At 43.4% G+C, this 22,657-nt stretch overlaps 1 protein-coding gene across 5 annotated transcripts in view; it reads left to right on the top strand.

Annotated features, from left to right (window-relative positions):
• The window catches only part of ccdc141 (coiled-coil domain containing 141), a 42,106-nt gene that overhangs the window by 937 nt on the left and 18,512 nt on the right, over positions 1 to 22,657 (top strand). The window contains exons 2-17 of one of the 5 annotated variants that reach the window (XM_044216166.1): positions 982 to 1,595; positions 4,474 to 4,596; positions 5,920 to 6,141; positions 8,557 to 8,653; positions 9,429 to 9,562; positions 10,962 to 11,150; positions 14,769 to 14,851; positions 15,030 to 15,159; positions 15,452 to 15,571; positions 16,248 to 16,595; positions 17,808 to 17,996; positions 18,173 to 18,340; positions 18,587 to 18,709; positions 19,385 to 19,597; positions 20,327 to 20,500; positions 21,162 to 21,311. In XM_044216166.1, coding sequence (XP_044072101.1) covers positions 1,434 to 1,595; positions 4,474 to 4,596; positions 5,920 to 6,141; positions 8,557 to 8,653; positions 9,429 to 9,562; positions 10,962 to 11,150; positions 14,769 to 14,851; positions 15,030 to 15,159; positions 15,452 to 15,571; positions 16,248 to 16,595; positions 17,808 to 17,996; positions 18,173 to 18,340; positions 18,587 to 18,709; positions 19,385 to 19,597; positions 20,327 to 20,500; positions 21,162 to 21,311 — 2,625 coding nt within the window. In that variant the 5' untranslated portion in view covers positions 982 to 1,433. Of the gene's footprint in view, positions 1 to 981; positions 1,596 to 4,473; positions 4,597 to 5,919; positions 6,142 to 8,556; positions 8,654 to 9,428; positions 9,566 to 10,961; positions 11,151 to 13,752; positions 14,562 to 14,768; positions 14,852 to 15,029; positions 15,160 to 15,451; positions 15,572 to 16,247; positions 16,596 to 17,807; positions 17,997 to 18,172; positions 18,341 to 18,586; positions 18,710 to 19,384; positions 19,598 to 20,326; positions 20,501 to 21,161; positions 21,312 to 22,657 lie in introns of those variants that run through there. The other 4 variants (XM_044216165.1, XM_044216167.1, XM_044216168.1 and 1 more) reach the window with 4 other exon arrangements.

Below are 22,657 nucleotides of genomic sequence, written 5' to 3'. Positions count from 1 at the left end.
AAGGAATTAAAATTTCATCATCACTGCTGGACCAGATGTGCAAACAGAAAACAAAATGGAAGACGAACAGGTGGTGTTTGAGTCAGGATCGTCTGACCCGGTGAGTGCCACGAAATAGTATTAAAATAATACAAGAATTGATTTTAGGCATACTGGGAAACTCTGAAACTATTAAACTAGTAAAGTATTTTACTGGAGGTTAACTTTAAAGTTCACCTGCATCTAGAAAACCAGACAAATTGACTGTAGTTCACATGAAGTGATAACTACATCATCTAAAATTACTTTTTCATTATTCCAATCATTACATTCAAAAGTGGCATTATATTTAGTGAAGACTGCTATGTAGTTTTCCATGTGTGGTAATTATGTTTACTTATAATTATTAATAGTGTGGTAGTAATGACAAACTGCTGGTAAGTCACATCTGACAGTTAAAGCTATCAGATATCATCTAAATCTGGTTGAATCTCTCAGTCTGCACTTTAGCTGTTGAGCTAATGTTAGCTAATGTTGTCATTTCACTGACAGAACAAGCAGAGTGGAAAACACGGTTAGCTTTTGGAAGCTCTCACCCGTCTGAACGGTTGGCTGACGTAGCTCTCACCCGTCTGAACGGTTGGCTGATGTAGCTCTCACCCGGTTGGCTGACGTAGCTCTCACCCGTCTGAACAGTTGGCTGATGTATCTCTCACCCGGTTGGCTGACGTAGCTCTCACCCGGTTGGCTGATGGGTGGTTGTAGTGATGGGACATTTTATGTTTTGAAGGGGTCATTGTCACAACGGTGCGCTCTGGCTCAAACCCTCAAGTGGTACAATGTTGATTCGAATTTGCCTTGTTGCTGTGTGACCTTTATGCACACGAATGTTTCGCATTGGACTTGTGGTTGGTTCCCAGTGTGCAACTGTTTCTCTAAAAGTTCCTCTGGAGCAAAATAACGAACGTTTTTTCTTCAATTCATCTTCTCTATGTCCTGTAGGAGATTCGACTGTCAACTTTTAAAGAACAGGAAACTCCCAACAACCAGCAACTGAACTACAGCTGTTGGTCCGGAGTAAATCTGGCTGGAGGGGTTCACAGTGGGAACCAGGCACTTCCCAACACAAACTGGTTCAGCTTTAGTTCAGGAACTGTTTGGGAGAACTTTGCATGTTCGCTGTGAAGCCAATGAGAAGTGAGAGAATAATACAATGAGAACAAAGGAAATAAGAGAACAAGAATAAGCTGGGAAAACTGGAGGAAGAGTGGTTTGATGAGGAAAATACTGTTGGAACTATGAGAAAATGTGTTCATGTCTACCCAGAGAAGATCACTTTAAAAATTAAAAGTAAGGGACGAGCTTTAAGTGATCCCGCAAGAAGAGAGTAGGACGGAAGGAAGGAAAGGAAATTCCTCAACTTGTAACGGGATCCTGGATTCAGACTTTTCTTCATGATGACCGGAGAGACTGAAGAGACCTGTGGAGGACAAAAGAAGGCAGGAAGGAGAGTTGGAGGAGGAGAAGGGAACATGACGCCCTCTCTGTCTTTCACCACTCTTAGCACCATCGCCATCCAGGCCGGCCAATCACTGATCGTCGTCTCTGTCCTCAAGGTATGTAAATTGTAGGTTACCGTAATATCAAGGCCTCCACCTTAAAGGCGGGCTCAGCGATTCTAATCCAACACACGTTTTTTTGTCAGATTCAGTGAACATCTCCTCGCGGTCCGCTAGCTGTGTGTTCAGTGTGAGCGCTGAAAAACCCTCCGGTGTTTGAACTCAGTCCCGGCTCTGTAAACAGGAAACACAAAGAGACTCAGACCGAGCCACACAACACTGTTCCAGCCATGATTTGTGTGTCAGGTGACGTTAAACGACCCGCGGACACTCAGCTGACTCTCTAGTTAGCTAAGATCTGCTGTTGTTGTGATGTTAGCTGTAGCAGCAGGAGAGTTGTGAGCGTCGCTGTCTGGAGCTGCTGTGCTGCCTCTGGGAAACCGTCTCGTCCTCTCTGGCTGTTAGCTTAGCAGCAGCAGCTGCAGCGACAGTTTGCTAACCCACAACCGAGCTACGCTAACCCACAACCTAACTAAAGCTAGTTATATTACTTGCTGCGTGGTTGTTCGCTCTGTATCATGGTATTTGTCGTGGTGTTGGATTTCTCCAGAATCGCGTACCCAACCTTTAACTGACACTGTTAGCTCACTGCTGCTAAAACCCAGAGGATCCAGATCGGAGGGAAGAAGTTTCCAGATTAACTTGGAAGAAGCTCTGAAAAAGATATGACGTGGGTGAAAAGGGTCACATGATCAATGCAGATGTACAAACTCTTGCAAACTAGCATTGGCAGGTATTATGCGGCGTTGACATTGTATTGCACAGACCGTTATTACATGCAGCCATTTGGGAAAACAGCCTCCCAGTTATAATTCCAAGTCTGATATATCAGGAATTTCTGACAGCTACGATTTCCCACTTGGTAAAAAGACCTATAAAAGTGTCCAAATACCAGTCTGCAAATCCACCACCACTGGCAGTTACATCTAAATGAAATCCTAACACCAGTACAATCACTCATACAATCAAATTAGTCCATCTGGTTTCACTTATTAGCAATTAGCTTCAAGTAACATGATACAAATGACTAAATTAGACTTAAATTTCATATATCTGTTGTTTCTGCAAAGCTAATATAGGAGGAACCAATAATGTGTGCGAGTTGGAATAATAGTTACTATCAACTATCTGTGACTTTAAGTCGGTATTAAATGGTTAGCATCCTATTAGCTTGATATAGACAGTTAGCCTTGACTTACGTGAGCTATTAGCTTCAATTTAATTGGCAGTTAGACTGTAAATGATCTGCTAACCCTAACCCTGATTTTCAGACTGTTAACTTCTGTGAGCTTTAAGTAGCTGTATAGATATATCGACATATTAGTTTTGAATTTAGTTTGGTATTATTTTGTCAGCTTCAGTTTCAGTGTCAAACTAAAGCTTTGAGTTTAGTTGGATATTAGAGTATCTGACTTAAGTTTAGTTCGCTTACAGACCGTTAGCTTTGACTTCTTGCTTTGGAGGCTGTCGGGACATACGAGCTTTTCAGTTCAGTCAGTCGCTATTCTGTCCATGTGTTCCTGTTATAGCACGAACTATTTACCTTGTGTGTGTGTGTGTGTGTGTGTGTGTCTAACAGCTGATGCCTCTCAGTGCTTTGAAGGTGTGTGTGTATTTAAAAAGTGTTCACAGTGGGAATTAATGTCATTATTTTTAAAGTGAATGTGTGTGTGTGTGTGTGTGTGTGTGTGTGTGTGTGTGTGTGTGTGCGTGTATGTGAGTGCGTGTGTGTGTGCGTGCATTTGGTCCTGCATCATGTTGTGTCTTTTTCGGTCGACATGCCAGAGATACTGTATCATCCTGAGGAATGCTGCAACACAAACACAGACACACACACATACACACGTGCGCACACACACACACACACACACACACACACACACACACACACACACACACACACACACACACACACACACACACACACACAGAGCAGTCAGCAGGTCGCTCTGAGAACAAAAACAAAGTAAAACAGTCGAAAGTGACATTTTCACTAAAAGTCAAACTGACTCTAAGCAGCTTCGTCATCTTTCAGTAACTTATTATTAGCTGCTGTCACCTCATCAATGTGCGTCTAAATCTTTGTCTTTTTAACTCTTATTTATCTTATTTAACACGAGTTCAATAGTTAAGTTTTTTAACCAGAGGTGCAAAAAGCATCAAGTGCAGAGTAATGAACATATGTGTAAATAAACAGTGCGGGGTTGATATGAATACGCTTAGACATGTAAACAGTATGAACAGCATTAAGATGTGCAGCAGTAGTAAGTATAAAATATATAGTAGAAGTAATGCTAACAGTGAGACATATACAGATTAAACAGCTGGATGATATGAATACGCTGCCTGCGTACATTATGTATAAGATACAGTACAGTGGTATTAACATGAAAACACTACAGGTGAGATATATACAGTGTGAAAGGTGTATGTGAGAGCTCATGTAGTGCAAGGAAGTAAGTGTGAGTGCACACGATGTAATAATGTGTGCGCCCTAATGAACGTCGTATTACGTATTTAGCCTCCTTCCCTCTCGTAGAGGGCAGCGAACTCCTCTGTCACTCGGCTGGAAGTTTGAAGAAGATGATGAAGAAGAAGACATTTATGAAAACTGTCTAATCTCAAAGATAAACACAACGTTTTGTTTTAACAGCCAAAACCTGAAGTATATCCACTAATCTCAGTCCAAGATCAAAAGGAAGTGCGACTACGCGAGACCAGACTGACGGCATGAAGGTGGTGTTTTCTCCACCCGGCCTCTGGAAAACTAAAAAAGTCACTAAAGGAGCCTCAACAGTTAAAAGTAAGGGACGAGTGCAGAACAGAACAGACCTCACATGTGTGTGTGTGTGTGTGTGTGTGTGTGTGTGTGCAGAGTGGGTCTCTGGTCCACCTCCAGCTGGTCCAGGTCCATCCAGGCCTCTGTGAGATTGGATCGAACCAGGAAGAAAACCAGACACTGATTCAGGACCAGCAGCAGCTGATGGAGAAACTCAAGGTACAAACTGACAGAAACACAAACACACACACGTCACGTCATGACGTCACTTCCTGTCCAGCATCCATCATTCAGCTTTTCTTTCATCGGTCTGACAACGTGAAGCGTGTTCCTGCAGTTTACTTTCCATATTCTCAGACTTCATATTGGAAATTAAAACCTTCATGATTGAACAAAGTTTAAAAATTCTCACTTTGATGCGCACAAAGTAATTTTCTAACTTTGTTAAAAGCTACAGCTCCCATGAAAATGTACTTCATCATAACTTGGCTTTATCTGCATCCATAATATCCACCAAGACTCTCTTCTAATGTCTAAAAACCTGCACCGCTGTCCTGCTGTTATGACACGTCTGAACTGGCCGCGGCATCTCGCCTCTTTTGTCGAGCTGTGGCGTTTAACCGCGGTGGTCTGCGGGCGTTGGGCGTTTTAAGGGCAGCTAAAAACATAAATATATTTTAATTACCATATTTATCTAGACATACGGCGTGAACCAGACAACACACTGTTGAGTAAGTTCTTACAAATGTCAACGCGCAAAGGAAGTTTTTCCTTGCCGCTGTGGCCAAGTGCTCGCTCATGGTGGGATCTGTTGGGTCTCTGTGAATAATATTATAAAGAGTTCGGTCTCGACCTGCTCTGTAGTGCAATGAGATAACTTCTGTTATGAATAGGTGCTATATACTGTAAATAAAACTGAATTGAATGGGATTTTGAATGAAGTTTGTTTTCTTACTTCTGTGCATCAACACTGGGTAAAAGGAAAGTGTTAGGAGTGGAAGTGTAATAGGAACACAAAAAAACAACGTTGTTTTTACGCTACAGGCTCCGTATACTAGTGCTAAGAATTCTCCGGTTAATATCTACGAATCTCAGTTGTATCTAGCTAGTGAGCTAACTGCTATAGCTAGATGCCAACCAGATAATAATAACTTAACACTAGCTTAAAATTAGGAGAGTTTTGGACTGTGGGAAATGATTGAATACATCTTTAAACCACCATAGTATCTGTACAGAGTGACTGAGCAAAGTTAGATAGCTAATGTTAGCTTAAGTTGTCCCTATTGCTGCTTGATAGCCACCGAACTATTTCTGTTAGCTTCAAAACACACTGGGAAGCTCGAGGCTAGCATTGATTCTTGCTAGCGTAACAGGGTCACTGGAGGAGCTACAAGTGGCTGATTTAAAAAAACGAATTTAACTGTTCACGTTCGTTCATTCGTTTGTGTGTCGCTTTTCATTTGATTTGGTTCAGGATTGTGGGGTCATTTGTGCTCCAACCTTCCTTCTTACAATCTGTTGTTTTTCTTTGTTTTATTCCAGAAACACGAGAGTGAAGTTCTGTCTGTGGTGGACAAGCGCCGACGGAGGAGGGATGAAGGGATGATGGAGCAGAAGAGGAACAACAAACAGGAGGAAGAGGAGGAAGTGTACAAGGCCATGGTGGCGTCTCTAAAGGAGGGATGGTGGTTGCTCCTCCGTCTGCTCGAGAGACGGCAGGAAGTCCTGACGCTGGCTGCAGACTTTTACCGCCGAGCACTGGAGGTAGAAGGCTTATGAAGAAATATGGAAAGCTGGCAATTTTAGAAAACAACTTTATTAACAGTTTAGACTGAACTTTTAAATGTCTCAAATTCCCAAGAGCCGAGCCGACAGCGGCCGTTGTTGCTAACGAGGTTTTTATGTTTTTTTAAAAACTTCATACGCAATTTTACTGAAATATCAAACATTTATCTGATAATTGTGAGTAATTTAATCAGTACCATAATTTTTGCTATTAGTGGAGCCAAAAAAGTCCCTGCTTCAACGCTGAATTACAACAAACACGTTAACTGCGTTGTTGTCTTGTTGTGTGCGAAATTGTGCATCAAACATTTTTATTTGCATTATCTCACCAGTTCTTCAGATGCAAAGAAAATACAAACAAGAATGCACAAACAGGTCTTTCAGTTCACTGCTTCCCAACCTGGGGCTCGGGGCCCTACAAGGGTTCACAAAATAAACTGAGGCGGTCTCAAGATGATTTCCTGGTTAGGGTGTAAGATACAGTTCTGCTGCACAAAACTATCCTTGTTTTGCAGACCATTTTCTTTTACTTTTTCTTGTGAAATACTGCAGTTTCACCTCTTCAGGCATGAAAGAGTCTGATCAGGAAAGTCACTGCACCCTGTGACGAGGGCTCGCAGGGAGACACTGGTTCATATTCAGGGGTCACAAGCAAAAACACTGTTTTAGTTCCTGATTTAAGTTTAGTCTCAGGGACTACTATATGTGAAATCCTCTGCTGCGCTTTTGTTTTCCAGATGTACAGCTTGTTAACGTTTTAATATGAAATGGTGTATTTACTGCCCTGAGCTGTATGAAAGCTGAATGGAGACTCCATGTTGATATTCTAGCTACAGCTCAGTGTAATCTGACTCTCACAGGAATATTGGGTCCATCTATCGTCAGGCTGGATGTGATTTATCCCCGTCTCGTGTCTCCATGAAGGACATTTGTTTCAGCTTTGAGTCTCACAGTCCTCAGGCGGTGCTGTGTATTTGCTGGATCCCTGACATGCCGCGTCGAGCCGTGCTCATTGGCTGGCTGCCATTTTACTAGCAACACCTGCTGCCTGACCACAGTCATCTAAAACATTCCAACAATGAGCTTTTTGATCCTATTTTAATCCTCTGTGCTTTCAGTTTAACAACTTTCCCAACACAGAGGGCGGTGGAAGTGTCAATCAAATACAGAAGTTATGGACAGAAATTTGTAGCCAATAAGCTAGTCACTACTCCACCCGAGTCACTACTCCACCCGAGTCACTACTCCACCCGAGTCACTACTCCACCCGAGAGTCAGCTGGGTTTAGTTTGGACAGAGCCTGAAAACCCCTCTATGAGTTCAGGACTTTAGAGATGCTGCGTGGACGAGGTCGACATCTGTGGTCCAGACTGAAACACCAGCAGCTGCTGGACTGTGATGAGACGTGCTTCATCGTTCATGCTCCCCTCAGCATGAACTGTAATAACTCTGCTGATCCTCTGACTTTCCATCTAGCGCCACCATCAGGTCGACATGTTAACGTGTCCGACACTTTGGTTTCTGACCAAACACCTGCAGAGCTGATGATGCTCCCATCAGCCTCAGCTGCGCTCTGCGTTTACTGCTAACTAGCTAATGTTAGCACGCTAACACACTAAATTAAGATGGTGAATGTGGTGAACATTATATGTGCTAAACATCAGCATGTTAGCATTGTCATTGTCAGAATGTTAGCATGTTAATGTTAGCATTTAGTACAGCCTCTGTGATCTGCTTACTAGGTTCTTAGTCTTGTTTCTGTTTTGATGAAGCTAGGCTAACCATTTCCATCTACTTCTAGTCTTTGTGCTAAGCTAGGCTAAATTTATCTGACTCTGGGTAAGACAAAAAACAAGTGGATTTTCCTGAAACTGCCTTCTTAAACATCACCAGTGGTCTCCTGGTTGTTTGATCCTGGTGATTTCTTCATTCTGGTATTACCCAATGTCAGAGCATCATCTGGCACAGAGCGCCTTATCACTTTAGCTAATTGTTTTCAGAAGTGGGCTGGTGTCTCTAATTCAGCCCTCCAGTGGTTAAAATCCCACCTTGCCCATAGAACTGTCTGTCCTGGTAGGCGACACTTCTTTCTACTTATTTTTACTGCTAATTTTATTTGTGGTGTGCCACAAGGCTCAGTTTTAGGTCCATCAAAATTCTTAATTATACATCTTGTTAATCACAAATAAAATAGTAATTTTCATTGCCATATGTACCCTGCTTTATGTACCAGTACATACTCTGTCACTCTGAGATGTCACCCTGACATTGTTGTAAGGACTCAGATTGCCTTTGATTTGTTTTCTTGTTTGCAGTATCTGTACTTCAGTTTTACTTCCACGCTCCACTTTGAACACGTCTGAGAAAAACCACCATCTGTCTTTCTGTCTGCAGTTTGCTGTCAGTATCGACAGAGTTGAGGATCTACAGATCAGACCGGACAACGACAGACTGACTGAAGTGCAGCTCACATATGACTCCATGAGGAGAGGTAACTAGCGTTAATAGTAGTCACAGTATCAGTAGCATTATTTATAGTATTATACACAGCTGCAGCGCACATATATTATCACTAATTTAGTTTTAATTTCTTGCCTCAAATTTCCTGCAGGTATGAATGTGTTTGTCTGTCTTTATTTGTGAGATAGACTGGCCTGAACCTTTCTCTCTCGCTTAAACTGGTTTGCTTTGGTTGCAGACATGCAGATGGTTTAAGCTGGTTTAAACTAGTATAAACTATTTAAAAGATCAACTGGTTAACTGATAAACTGTTTTAAACTGTTTTTTTTATAGTTGGGGGCTGTAGGTATTTTAAACTGAATTAAAGTAGTATAAACTGGTATAAATAAACTGGTTTAAACTGCACATAAACTGGTTTTAAACCAGTTTACTCCACAGATTCTGATTTGAACCGGTTTGTTTTAGTTGTAGGTGGTTTAACCAGTCTGAATGAGTATAAACTAGTTCAAACTAGTTTGTTATAGTTAAAGGGTTGCAGGTATTTTAAACAGATTTAAACTAGTATAAACTGGCAGAAACCTTAGATAAACTGGTATAAACTGCCTATTAACTGGTTTGTTGTAGGTGGAGGGTTTTAAACTGGTGTAAAACTAGGCTACACTGGATTAATCCACCTTAAAACTGGTTCAAACGGTGTTAAATGATGTATAAACTGGTTTGTTGTAGGCTGAGGGTTGTGGTTGACAGAGTTACATGTTATGAATCACCGACGCGGCAGTCGCTGTGTCTTTGTGTTTTGATTCCAGATCTTCTGGGAAAATCGCTGCAGGTTTTAACCAGCAGCAGCGTTCTGATGCAGAAACTCAGACAGCTGCAGAGGACCGAGGCCCTCCAGAGGAGAGGAGGAGTACTGCAGGACGAGGAGGAGGAGGAGGAGGAGGAGGTGAAAGTGTCTCAGTTGCACAACATCTAACAACTCTGAGCCAGATTTACTACAAAAATGTCATTTTTATTGAATTTGCTTCATGTATTATTTACCTGATTAAGGTTGTGAACTAATAAATACATCAGCAGTAAGCGAGACAGAGTTCACATTTAATTTTTATTCAAGTCGTGCCTTCCTGCGACTCGCCTGTCACGTTTTCAGGTGTGCAGAGATTTTTTAAAATTATTTGAGTACAGTTCATTGATGATCAATTTCTAATTCAAGTTTAATGAACACAAACCAAAACTCCCGGTCCGCTGTTCCTTTGCGTCACAGTAATCAGATATTGCGTTCATTAATAATCGTCTGACTGGTACATTTTTCAGGTATATTTATGCTTTATTTGATTCACGTTTATTTCCCCCAACTACTGTCCAAAGTCACAGTTTGATTTATGTATGTCAGTGCCTGTTCTTGTACAAAATGCTACAATACGTTAACGTATCCTCTGTGCTTTCAGTTTAACAACTTTCCCAACACAGAGGGCGGTGGAAGTGTCAATCAAATACAGAAGTTATGGACAGAAATTTGTAGCCAATAAGCTAGTCACTACTCCACCCGAGTCACTACTCCACCCGAGAGTCAGCTGGGTTTAGTTTGGACAGAGCCTGAAAACCCCTCTATGAGTTCAGGACTTTAGAGATGCTGCGTGGACGAGGTCGACATCTGTGGTCCAGACTGAAACACCAGCAGCTGCTGGACTGTGATGAGACGTGCTTCATGGTTCATGCTCCCCTCAGGATGAACTGTAATAACTCTGCTGATCCTCTGACTTTCCATCTAGCGCCACCATCAGGTCGACATGTTAACGTGTCCGACACTTTGGTTTCTGACCAAACACCTGCAGAGCTGATGACGCTCCCATCAGCCTCAGCTGCGCTCTGCGTTTACTGCTAACTAGCTAATGTTAGCACGCTAACACGCTAAACTAAGATGGTGAATGTGGTGAACATTATATGTGCTAAACATCAGCATGTTAGCAATGTCAGTGCCTGTTCTTGTACAAAATGCTACAATACGTTAACGTATAGAAACGGACAAAATGGCAGACGTCGGTACGCACTCGTATTGGCTGCTTGTTGTGGGATGCAGGACTCTCCTGTAGAAGCTTTTAACCTCCTGAGGCCCTTCGTTGGTTAAACAGTAACTGCTGTTCGCTGACTTCCACTGGTTTAACTTCTCACCTGGCTGCAGTGATGCAGAAGTGTACTCCAGGGCGTGTCAGTCCACTGTGACATCACTGCTGGGTGTGGTCACAGGTGCAGCAGAGCACTTTGAACCAGAGAGGACACTGCTGTTGAGTTACTCTCTGTTGAATGTGCGGATAGATGCTGATGTTGCGTCCTCTTCCCAGAGTTCCCAGAGTTCCCAGAGTTCCCAGAGTTCCCGGTGCAGCAGGGGGATGGCGTTAAGGCTGGAGGAGCTGGTGGAGACGCTGCAGGATCGGAGGAGGAGGGCGGATCAGGCTGTCAGGCTGCAGCTCCAACGGGCGGAGAGGGGCATCGTGATCCACAAGAAAGAGTCCAGAGAGACCGGGTCTGAAGTAAGAGACAAATACATTATTATTATATTTGAATTTGATTTGACAGTGACGATGTAATTTAACGTGGTTAGACAGTTAAAGCTCCTGCTAACTGAGCATCAGACTGCAGCGGCGCACAGGCCATTTAGCTCAGAGGCCAACATTTCTGTCAGCTTTTCAGTTGTTTTAATTTAAACTTCTTCATTTGAATTTCAAACAAGACGATCATTTTGCACACACAGTTATTAACTTGGAACACCTTCACAAAGATTCAGCGTTTGTCAAATGAAATCATTTCAAAGCTCGCGGTTGCATGTCAGCCTTTTGCAAACTTGTGGAAAACAGTTTGGAAATTTGTTAGAAAAGACGGTGAGGTTCCACAAAGAGAAGAAAGAAGTGACTTTGTGAACGTCTGAGTTCAGATTCAAAGAAGAAAACATTTAACGTTTAACTTCAGAGATCCACAACAGGGTTTCGAGCTTTCGCTGTGAGACCCCCGAACAAATCTCACGCCAAAGAAGAAGAAGAACCCACAAAGCAACACATTAAAAATACAGCTTTACAAGTTATACAGGCACACGGGCGACGAGTGAACCAGGAGAGCAAAGGCTTAGTTGGTTTCATATGTTGCGTTTTGCCTCTTTCACTTTGTTCTTCAGTTTTATGACTATTACAGATCGAAATGCAGCTTTTGATGCGATTAAGGCTCTGATGTACGATCAGCACTCAGCCACTAATATGAATGCTAATCAAAGGTTCAACTGTCTACTCGTTTTGCCTTTATTTCAAAATAAGAGCGCACTGTTAGTCAGGATAACTTCCTCCAGGATTTACAAATCAATCCTCAAACTGCGTTCAAAGAATCTAATCAGCTGGATGAGAATCATTTGATTTCAGCCTGTTAGCCTGAGTGAGGTGAGCCACATTAGAACACCAGCAGGGCCCAGGAGTCTGGAGGTCAGTCTGAGACTCGGTCCAGCTGACTGAAGTCCTGCGTATTACAGATCTGAGAGCAGAGTAAATGAACGTGCAGCAGTGAGAGTCATCAGTCTGTTCTGTCAGCATCCATCTTGTGTTCAGGATATAAATATAAGCCCTGCCCGCAGCTCCGTTCTCCACTCTCCGATGACTGTATTTAAAAACTAAATAATAATAATACTAATAATATCAAGCAGCCGAACCGACTGAAACCGGGCCTCGTCTCCCAAAAGCATCTAACGAGTGACTCCTGAAGATTTATTTTTAAGTCTGTATGTTTATCATGAACACTGACGTTCTTTGTTAAGTGACATTTGATGTAAAATGATAATGTTTAAATGAGAAAATAGAATGAACACACACATGAACTGATCTGCCGATGTGTCGTCGTCCTTTCCCTCGTCTCTTCTAATGTTATACATGTTCAGGTGTCTCTTTCGTTTCATGGTGTGTATGTTGCTGCATGTTTCTGTCCAGCAGCTCTGATACAGAATCACCGCAGACCAGCTGCATATTCGAGAAACTTGTAGGAACCACTTTCAGAGTAACGTCGGCCTTCAGCAGATAAACCAATCAGAGTTTCTTAAACTGACTTCCACCCAGGAACATGAATTATAAAGCTGTAGACAGCTGTGGTGGAAAGTAACTATTTACTCAAGTACTTGTACTTTACTAGTATTTCCATTTTATGCTACTTTAGACTTCTACTCCGCTACATTTTATTTGATAACTTTAGTTATTAATAATTCAAAATATAACAAATAAATGATGATGTATTATTATAAATTACGATAAAACGGGAAAATCCACAACCAGCAGAATATAAAGAGTTATATAATATATATTATTCTGCATCATTACTACTTTTACTTTTCGTACTTTAAGTATATTTATACTTTAACTTCTGCGTCTAGTTCTTGTAGTACCGCTCGTACTGACAGCGAGTTCTTCTTCCACCGCTGGTAGACCGTTTGCTGCTTCGTACCGAACAGCTCCAAGTCTACAACATTCACACTGATGTGTTTTTAACAAACGGCAGCTCACAGACAGTTAAATACTTTAAAGTGTTTTCGGCTCCACAGACGGACGACGGCTTTGGGAAACACGAGTAGAAACTTAACGGCGTTCGTAGAAACTCTCGTCACTTCTGCGATCGAGCGTTATCAGGAAACAAGCCGCCGATCGTTAACATTAACAGGAAGTAACACACGAAGAAGACTCGCGGGGTTCGGGCTCACGGGACAGAACCTGAAGATCAGAGACTCAACAACAACTCTGTCTTCACTACAGGACTGGAGTCTCACTAAGATCCTGGACCAAAACCTGCAGTCTGGATCCACATCAGCAGAGAGCCCAGACCTGAATTCAGATTCCAGAACAAGAGAAACCAGAGACCTGCAGCCTGGATCCAGATCAGATGTGAAGCCTGGATCTAGATCAGACCAAACCAGAGACCTGCATCCTGGATCCAGATCAGATCTGCAGCCTGGATCCAGATCAGAAGATACTAGAGATCTGCAGTCTGAATCTAGATCAGATGTGAAGCCTGGATCTAGATCAGAGCAAACCAGAGACCTGCAGCCTGGATCCAGATCAGATCTGAATCCAGATCAGATGTAGCCTGGATCTAGAAAACCTGGCCTGGATCCAGATCAGATCTGCAGCCTGGATCCAGATCAGAAGAGACTAGAGATCTGCAGTCTGAATCTAGATCAGACCCACGATCTGGTTCCAGGTCAGATCTGCAGCCTGGATTCAGATTAGAGCTAAAGCCTGGATCTAGACCAGAGGAGATCAGAAACCTACAGTGTGGATTCAAATTAAACCTCAAGGCTGGATCCAGATCAGACCTGAAGTCAGATTCTAAATCAGAGGAGACCCGAGACCTTCAGTCTGGATCCAGATTAGACCAGACGCCTGGATCGAGATCAGATGTGCAGCCATCATCCCGGATTAGATATGAAGCCTGCATCTAGATCAGATGAGACCAGAAACCTGCAGTCTGGATCCACATCAGTGGAGAGCAAAGACCTGCAGCCAGGATCCAGGTTAGATCTGAAACCTGGATCTAGTTTAGAGCAAACAAGAAACCTGTGGCCTAAATCCAGATCACAGGAGACCACAAACCCACAGCCTAGATCCAGTTCAGAGGAGAGTACAAACCTGAATTCTGGATCCAGATCAGAGACTAAAGAGCTGCAACTTGAATCGACACTAGATGTGCAGCCTGGATCTAGATCAGAGAAGACCAGAGTCCCTCAGTCTGATTCCAGATCAGTTCTGAAGCCTGAATCCAGATCAGATGTGCAGCAAGAATCAGATCTGAAGCATGGATCTAGATCAGAGGAGACTAGAAACCTGCAGCCTGGATCGAGACCCGAACAGACCAGGGACGCGCAGCCTGGATCCAGATCAGAGAAGACCAGAGACCTTCAGTCAGGATCCAGATCAGAGGTAAGTGGCTGGTTGAGGGCTTGAGTCAGATCCTGTTTTACTGGTCCAGGACTTAATGTAATTGTCCTGAGGGTGGCGCTGCAGGACAGCGTTGATCCTCAGGAAGGAGATCAGGACACTTAACGCAGACCTGGTCTGTGGTCTTGAGACATCCGGAAACTCCTGCAGCGCTCTGTCTGTGAGTTCACGTGTTGGTGTTTTTCTCAGGCTGAACGCCTCCGTCTGTCTGAACGGAGCAGGAAACAGGAAGAGACCAAGCAGCACGGAGCTGCTGCTGCACCGACCACCAGGTAGGTCACCACCACCAGGTAGGTCACCACCACCAGGTAGGTCACCACCACCGCCTCCACGTTCTCACCTTTCTCTACGCAGCAGTTTACGTAAACTGAAGCGGGATTTGGTTTGACGTGTAAGGATTTCACTGTTCAGTCACATAAAACTGTCACTCTGTCTTCTCCTCTGGTGTAGCGGGCAGGCGGCAGGGCCGGAGAGCATGCTGGGTAAGGACGCTCGAAGTGGAGGAGACCACGCCCACCAAGCCCTGCCGACCAATAAGAGACAACAGCTGCTGTCGTCATGTGAACACCTCGTGGACAAGGTGACATTTTCTTTTTCTTCTTCAGCAGTAGCTTCATTTAACTGTTTCAGCTGTTGTTACTAAACACAACAGAAGCTGGTACTTCATGTGTGTGTGTGTGTGTGTGGGCTGGTGTTACTAATGTTGTGGGGACATAAATCTGTTTACACATTGCGGGGACTCGCCTTCCTTATGGGGACAAAATGCAAGACTTGGTTTAAGGTTAGGTTAAGGTTAGGTTTAGGCAAGTAGTGGTTAGTGTTAGTGTGCTGTCCCTGAACGTGATGCTAACACCACTGTGTGTGTGTTGCAGATCTGGCGCTGGGTGCAACAGGGCGGCAGTGTGTTGTCTAACCGCTCCGAAGCGGGACGGCAGCTCTTTGAGGCCGAAGACACTCTGAACACACACCTGCAGCTGCACACACAGGCTGAGGTACACACACACACACACAACACTAATATAAACTAAATATAAAAACTTCTTCCCTTGTAGAAAAAGTAAAGTAAAATTCGTGCAGCCGCTCAAAACAACAAATTTACAAATATTCGTGTTAAAGTAGCTGCTGTCACTGTGGTGGCACCTCACCTGTGAACCCACATGCAACACTGTAATCTGTCATTTGAAATTATAGTAATCAAATCTCATTAATATAAAGGTTATAATCTACAAAACCTAAACTTTTTCAGTTTTCACAGACATCTTTTCTGTTTTCTGCTCCAACATCAAACTGAGACGGTGGAAAAAAGCCTCAAGCCTCTGCTCCATGAAATCAGTTTCATTTTTAAATCCTCATGTCATAGCTGTCTTATGTTTCCACTATTACAGTGTTGTGTGTCTCAGATTCAATGGATTTCTTGTGATTACAATGCATGGATTGCAAGTCTGATGATATGATGATACTTAGTGTTATGAGACTGATCTGCAGTGCAAAGGACGAACACCTGTGTTCACAGTCTGCGACAATCTGCAGCTTAAATTCACTTTGGGATTCTGGATCAGTTTTGGATGAATTCAGCAACTACGGTTTCGTGTTTTCTTCACAAATCCAACACAATTTGAAGCCTGATTTCTGCGTTTCCACGGTCATTTTGTCCGTGTTTGTCTCAAGTCTGCAGGTCACGATTCAGAGAACCTGAAGCAGATCCTGGACCAGATCAGAGCTCTGCACACAGATTCGACCAGCACAACCGCTCCCCAGCCCCCCACTGAACCCGGCAGACAGCTGTCCCCTCTGAAGGCCCTGACAGAGCAGCTGAAGAGAGGCAGCACGGGCAGACAGACCAGAACCAGCGCCACTCGCAGTCCGCCTGCTGCTGACCCAACTGGTTTATTGAGTCCTGAACTCGCCGGTCGAGTTGATCTGGTGTTGAGGGAGCTGCAGAGTCTGAACAGGAAGATCGACTCAAACCTGCAGCTGCTGCAACCCTATGTCACTTTCCTCAGGACGGCACAGCAGGTCAGAGTCTCTTCTGGTGTCCGTCAGAGAGGAAATCTGAAAATGTGGTGGCCAAAGTCCACTGGATCCGGCTCCGTCGCTGCTGCTGGAGACGACCCGCTGCCGCTCTAGCCTTTGTGTGACCGGGGTGTATCACTGCAGCTCTGTTCTCCGCCTCGCTACACACTACATATCACTGGGTCCTTTACCCAGTACCTATACCTTACCCATTTACACAAACTAAAATATTATTTACACAACAAGCTCAAGTTTTACTCTAAAACTATCAGGAAATGTATTGTTAGTCGTACAAAACAATGCGCACATGACATTCAAAACTGCAAAGGATACACATAGTATTAACAATCAGTAACAAATAGTGGCAACAAGTAAAATATAACAGTTCGCATCCAAACCATATTTTAGTTTGGGTAACTAACCCAACAGTAATAAAAAAAACAGCACTGGATTAAAACAAACCACTTTCTTTGGTGGTTTTCTACCCATGAGTACTGGGTAAAACTGACATGCAGCAATGGGCCACGGGTTGGATTCGAACCCAGGCCACTGCGGTAGCCTTGTACATGGGGTGCGCTCTACCAGGCAAGCTACCGGGACGCCCCAATTGAGTCAGTTTTGACCCACTGATTTTCAGTGTGTATCTTTATGTACCATATTTATTTTTGCATGAGCAGTTTGGGTTTCTGAAGTGTGAAATTCACTTGTGAATGTATATAAATGCCTGTATTTATTGCCAATTTTACTTAAGATTAATATTTAATGATGAACACTGCGACAGAGCCTAGACTGAGGCGGTGCGCAGCCGGATCCAGTGGACATAAGACCTTCAGTAAAGTCGGCCTATCTAAAATTTACAGTGTAAAAATATAAAATATAAGTACTGCATTCAAAATGTTACTAAAAGTACAGAAGTATTAACAGTAAAAGTACTCAGTATGCAGAATGAGTGTAAAAGGGCTCTAAGAATATCTAAATCATCAGTATGTTGTTTGTTCTGTGCACCACTGGGCTGTAATGAACATTGCAGCCTCTAGGGGGCGCTTGCAGGGAAATCTGGCAGGTCAACATCCTGTTGTGGACCAAAGTGTTGGCATTTGATCCATAAATATGCCACATCTCACATCACTATTGCATAGAGCTCTGACGGAGTCTGTCAGAGAAGTCTATGATGAAGGCGAAGGTAACTTTGCTAATGGTGCTGCTGTTCTCCAGGTGGAGGAGGAGCTGGAAGAACTGAAGGAGATCTACAGAAAGAGACCAGAGGAAAAGGAGGAGGAGGAGGAGGAGAGGGAAGCTGGTAGTAGTAACATCAGGACAACCACCAGTTCCAGGTCACCCCCACTACAGAGGTTCCTCGCTGTTCAGGAACTGGGAAACAACTTCGTCCATGCTGTTACCATGGTAACTAGACTGTCAGGAATCAGGGGTTCGGACTAAATTGTTTTTGATGAGATGACATGAATTAGTACATGGCAAGAGGACAATATAAATGTACATTTATGTGAATCATGTAGAATAATTTTGCTGTTCTTATGTGGATGAAAAAAAGCGTGATATTTATGTTTTGTGTCTGTCAGGTGTCGGGAGCAGGCTTAAACCTGCAATCTGTGGTGTCGGTGGTGCGGCAGACGGTGGAGCGACTCAGCAGAACCAAAGAGGAAGTGAACGAGCTGCTGAGTCACCAGAAAATCCAGATCCAGCAGCAGCAGGAGTACTGTAGGAAATACCGGGAGAGACTGCTCAAGGTACTAACTACACTGTTCCAGAAAGTCTAGAAAAGTGAAGATGTATCTGCAAAGTAACTGGTAACCATAGCTGGGAAATAAATGAAGTGAGGTAAAAAGTATATTTTCCTTTAAAATGGAGTTAATTGATGGAAAGTATCACATAGCATAAAATAGGAATACACAAGTAAAGCTCGAGTCCCTCAACATTTTACTTAAGTACAGTACTTACTTACTTTCCACCACTGGAATGCTGTTTGTTTTCAGACCCTGCAGGACTTGAACTGTGTCTCTGAGCTGCTGGACTCCTGCACTCTGATGGATCTGGGTTCAGACCTGCAGACTTCCAGGCTGCTGGAGCGCTTCAGCCAGGCCAGACCACATTTTATCGTGAGTCTTGTAACTTGAACTGCCAGGACATAGAGGACTATCAAGACTTTTTGATCACGAGGACTGCATTATAACTTTTGTACTGTTGGTGGGGTGGGGAGGGGTGGTGTTGTGACTGCTGGGACTGGTGTGATCGTTGGATCCACTGGGATTGTTGGGGCCATTGGGGAAAGTTGGACTGTGGGGACTGCTAGAACCATTGGGACTGTGACAGTTAGTACTACTGGGTCTTTTGGACTATGGGGACTGTGAAGACTGTCGGATCGATTGGGTCTTTTGGACTTTGGAGACTGCTGTAACCACTGTGACTTTTGCACTCCTGGGACTTTTGGGACTTTTGGGAACATTGGGTCCTTTCGACTGCAGGAACTACTGGTTGTGTAGGAGTCCCAGTGGTAGTGGTTCTGGACCATTGGGACTCCTAGGACTACTGCGATTGTTGGAACCACTGGGACTGTTGGGACTTGTTCCGGGGCTGATGACTGAACTGTGAACAAGGTGTTGCAATGTGTTCATACTGTCATCTGTCACTTTGATCTTTCTGGATACAGAGTACGTAAAGCTGGAAATGCAAACCAACTACTAATGAACCACGACAAACATGAACATCACTGTTGTGAATATTTCATTGCTGCAGTGTTACAAGCATCAGACGCACTCTCTTGCTTTCCCCAGCAACTAGACGCTGAGGTGGAGTACATGGAGAAGAGCTGGGAGACTCTGAGACGAGTCCAGGACAGGCTGGAGGTGAAGGAGTTGAAGGGAAGAGCGGCGAAGGAGGAGGATTTGTCAGAGCTGCTGAAGCTCCGGGAGAAAGTGAAGAACAAGATCCATCAGAGCGAGTCAATCCTGGACCTGACCAGCAGCTTCCACCTCACATCCAAACAGGTCAGTGGAGGAAGTTGTTCTGCCAAGATGCATCAGTAAGGAAGATGTTTCATTTTACAAGTATTTGTTACAGATAATTGATTTTTTTAGCATCACACACTCAGAAACTAAATCTTTCAACCTCCGCCCTATGACAAAACACCCTTCGAGTCTTGAGTATCGCTGAATGATCTACATCCTGAATGATCACTGCTAAAAGTGGACCTGAGGATGTCGATCTTGAGTCACAACAGCATTTAAAACTACTACATTTCGGGGGAAAGAAATTAATTTCAATGTAATTGCTGCAATCAGCACATTCATTTGCAGGAGTGAAGTAAATCTGCATGAATTTCTCGCGTCATGTTCAACTTCGGTGACTTTTGACACGCAAGCCGTCCTGACAGAGCTTTTTCCCCTCTTCATTAACTCTTTACTGACTGAAATGATGAACAAAATATCAGGGGGACTAAACGGCTCAGAGAGAAACTGTGACTGACTAGTGCTAGCATGTTCCTGCCTGGCTAGCGTGTTACTGGTTAGCTCACCAGCTCCAGTAGTTTACCAACTCGTAGCCATGTGAGTCGTCACTGTGTCGCCAAACCTCTATACGTACATGGACCACGCTCTGCCAGGTGAGCTACCGGGGCGCCCGACAGATTCATTTATAGTGAAAATCAGTGTTGTGGAAAACTAACTGACTTTTTTCAAATGTGTTACATAAATAAATGCTGTTTTCTACGTGTCCAGCTGGAGGCGCTGCTGCAGTCGGACCTTGCGAGCCCTTTGACTGATTCAGCCGGTTTATGTGGATCCAGTGAGGCTGATCTGAGTCGACACAGAGAGGAACAGCAGCAGATCCAGAGTCTGTTTGAAACGGCTTCAACACTGAAGACAGACATCTGTACCGCCATCAACCACAGTGTATGAGCATGCACGCACACACACACACACACACACACACACACACACACACACACACACACACACACACACTTTAGACAACATTACTATCCTAAATAAGTACATTTACTCAAGTACTGTACTTGAGTATTTCCTCTTTATGCTACTTTCCACTGCTCAGAGAGAGATATTGTACTTTTTACTTAACTACATTTATCTGACAGCTTTAGATGCTGTTTACTTTACAAATTAAGATTTTACACAAAAAGCATGATAAGCTTATAAAACACAACACATGGTTTAAACCAGTGGTTCTGGTTTCTGGCTCTCTTCTATAAAGTCAGTGCGTAGTCGTGTTTCAGAGTCTCTGAGTCGTCATCAGTTCCTCCAAAGCGACATTTCTCCTCTAAACTTCTCCCATGGTTTCATTTCAATAACAATTTCACTAAAAATCAAAGATTAGAGAAAAGCCCAAAAACTGAAAACAGATTTGTGAACTTTATATTAACAATCTAATAATGTCAGACAGAATCAGAATCAGTCACAGGAGATTTTACTGCAGAACCAGAACTTTTACTGCATGAAGCTGAAAATACTTCTGTACTTTGACTTTCTTACTGGAAATAGAGTATTTTTCCACTGCAGTATTTGAACTTCAGTAATGGTCTGAAGTCTTTGTTAGGGTTGGACATGTTTCAGAGTGGAGCAGCTGGAGGCTCGTCTTCTTTCTCTGGACTCTCTCTGTGTCTCGTGGCTGAACGAAGCGGCTCGACGTGAGGAGAAACTCCGCAGAGAGCTGCTGGCCCGTCTGCTCATCGATGACATCAACCAGGTGAGGTCACCTGTCGCAGGTTTGCGTTACCGTACAGTGTGGCTGTTTTCCAGCGGGGGCGCAAGGATGGAGGGGTATTTATCAAATGGGACATCCTCGGACCGCGTCATTTCGGGGAGATGGCATCCACTCGTTTTGTCCAGTTAAAGTCTTGTAATTTGAAGCAGCAGCAGTAGCAAATGTGTTAGCATTAGCAGTAATTTACTGTAACCCTGCTCCGATGTGACTGTAGGAGAGGGACAGTAAACTGAGAGGCTGACAGTAGCAGTGGATTACAGGCTGCATGGTTTTCCTGTGAAGGTAATCTGAGTCCGCCACTAACAGTGAACATTTCTTTATAGCGAGATAATTACTACATTTAAATACATTGAATTGCAGAAAAAGTAAGTAAAATGCAACATTTTCTGCATTATGGGTAATGAGATGGACATTTCAGCTGTGATGATAACTGACCCCTCCTTCCTGGAGTCAGCTTACCTTCATGTGGTACCTGGGCAGGTAACCACTGACTCTGTCGTTATTCATCAGTATGACCAGCAGAGGGGGCTGCTGACAGTCTGAGTGGGAGTCTGATGCCAAGCCCTTTGTAGCACAATCAGTATACACTCTGATCACTTAGATTCATTCTCATTTTATTATTGATTGATGAAATGTTGTTTTATTTACAGGTCTATAATTTCCAAATAGTTTCTTAATAATTTCCTCATAGGGTGTTTCCTGGAAAGATTTGAAGGAAATAACTTAATAAAAACTCAATTTAAACCCCAGTAAATATTCTTTCATTATTTATTTATTATTTATTATCGGAAACTTGCAATTTTATAAATGAAACACTGTCTCTGTTTTCATTAAAGTTAGTACCAAGTTAGAAACCGCTACTGAAATGTTTTAGACTCGTGTACAAATGAGTTTCGCTGACTCTGTAGATACTCTGACTCTTAGACGATAAATTAAACTGATGTATTCAACACCTTGGAGCTAATTTAACCCCGCACAGCTGATTTCAATAAAATTGTTTGAATTCCAAGTAGACATGTTTCTCCAAATGGACTGATAGTTTTTTAAGTGAACCTTTCTACCAGCCCTGACTTGGACACTGATCTGAGGCAGCCACTCGCTCGGGTTTATCAGAGTCTAAATATAACTGAAGTCAGCAGGACGCATTTAGATTGGACTGGAGTCCAGAAAGTGTCTCCGCTGCATCATAAACTGGACCCGATGGTTCACTTTCCTGCAGTGGCTTTGCCGTTATCAGAGCAAAATTAAAAGTTGTGGTGGGTTAGTAAGTTAGTAGTGTTTGTGTTGTAGCGTTCAGCTGCAGTTCCTCTAATGTCCACTAGATGCTG

This window comes from Siniperca chuatsi, linkage group LG12 (genome assembly GCF_020085105.1).
Source record: "Siniperca chuatsi isolate FFG_IHB_CAS linkage group LG12, ASM2008510v1, whole genome shotgun sequence".
NCBI classification, from domain to species: Eukaryota; Metazoa; Chordata; class Actinopteri; order Centrarchiformes; family Sinipercidae; genus Siniperca; species Siniperca chuatsi.
This window is presented reverse-complemented; position numbering and strand designations above follow the sequence as displayed.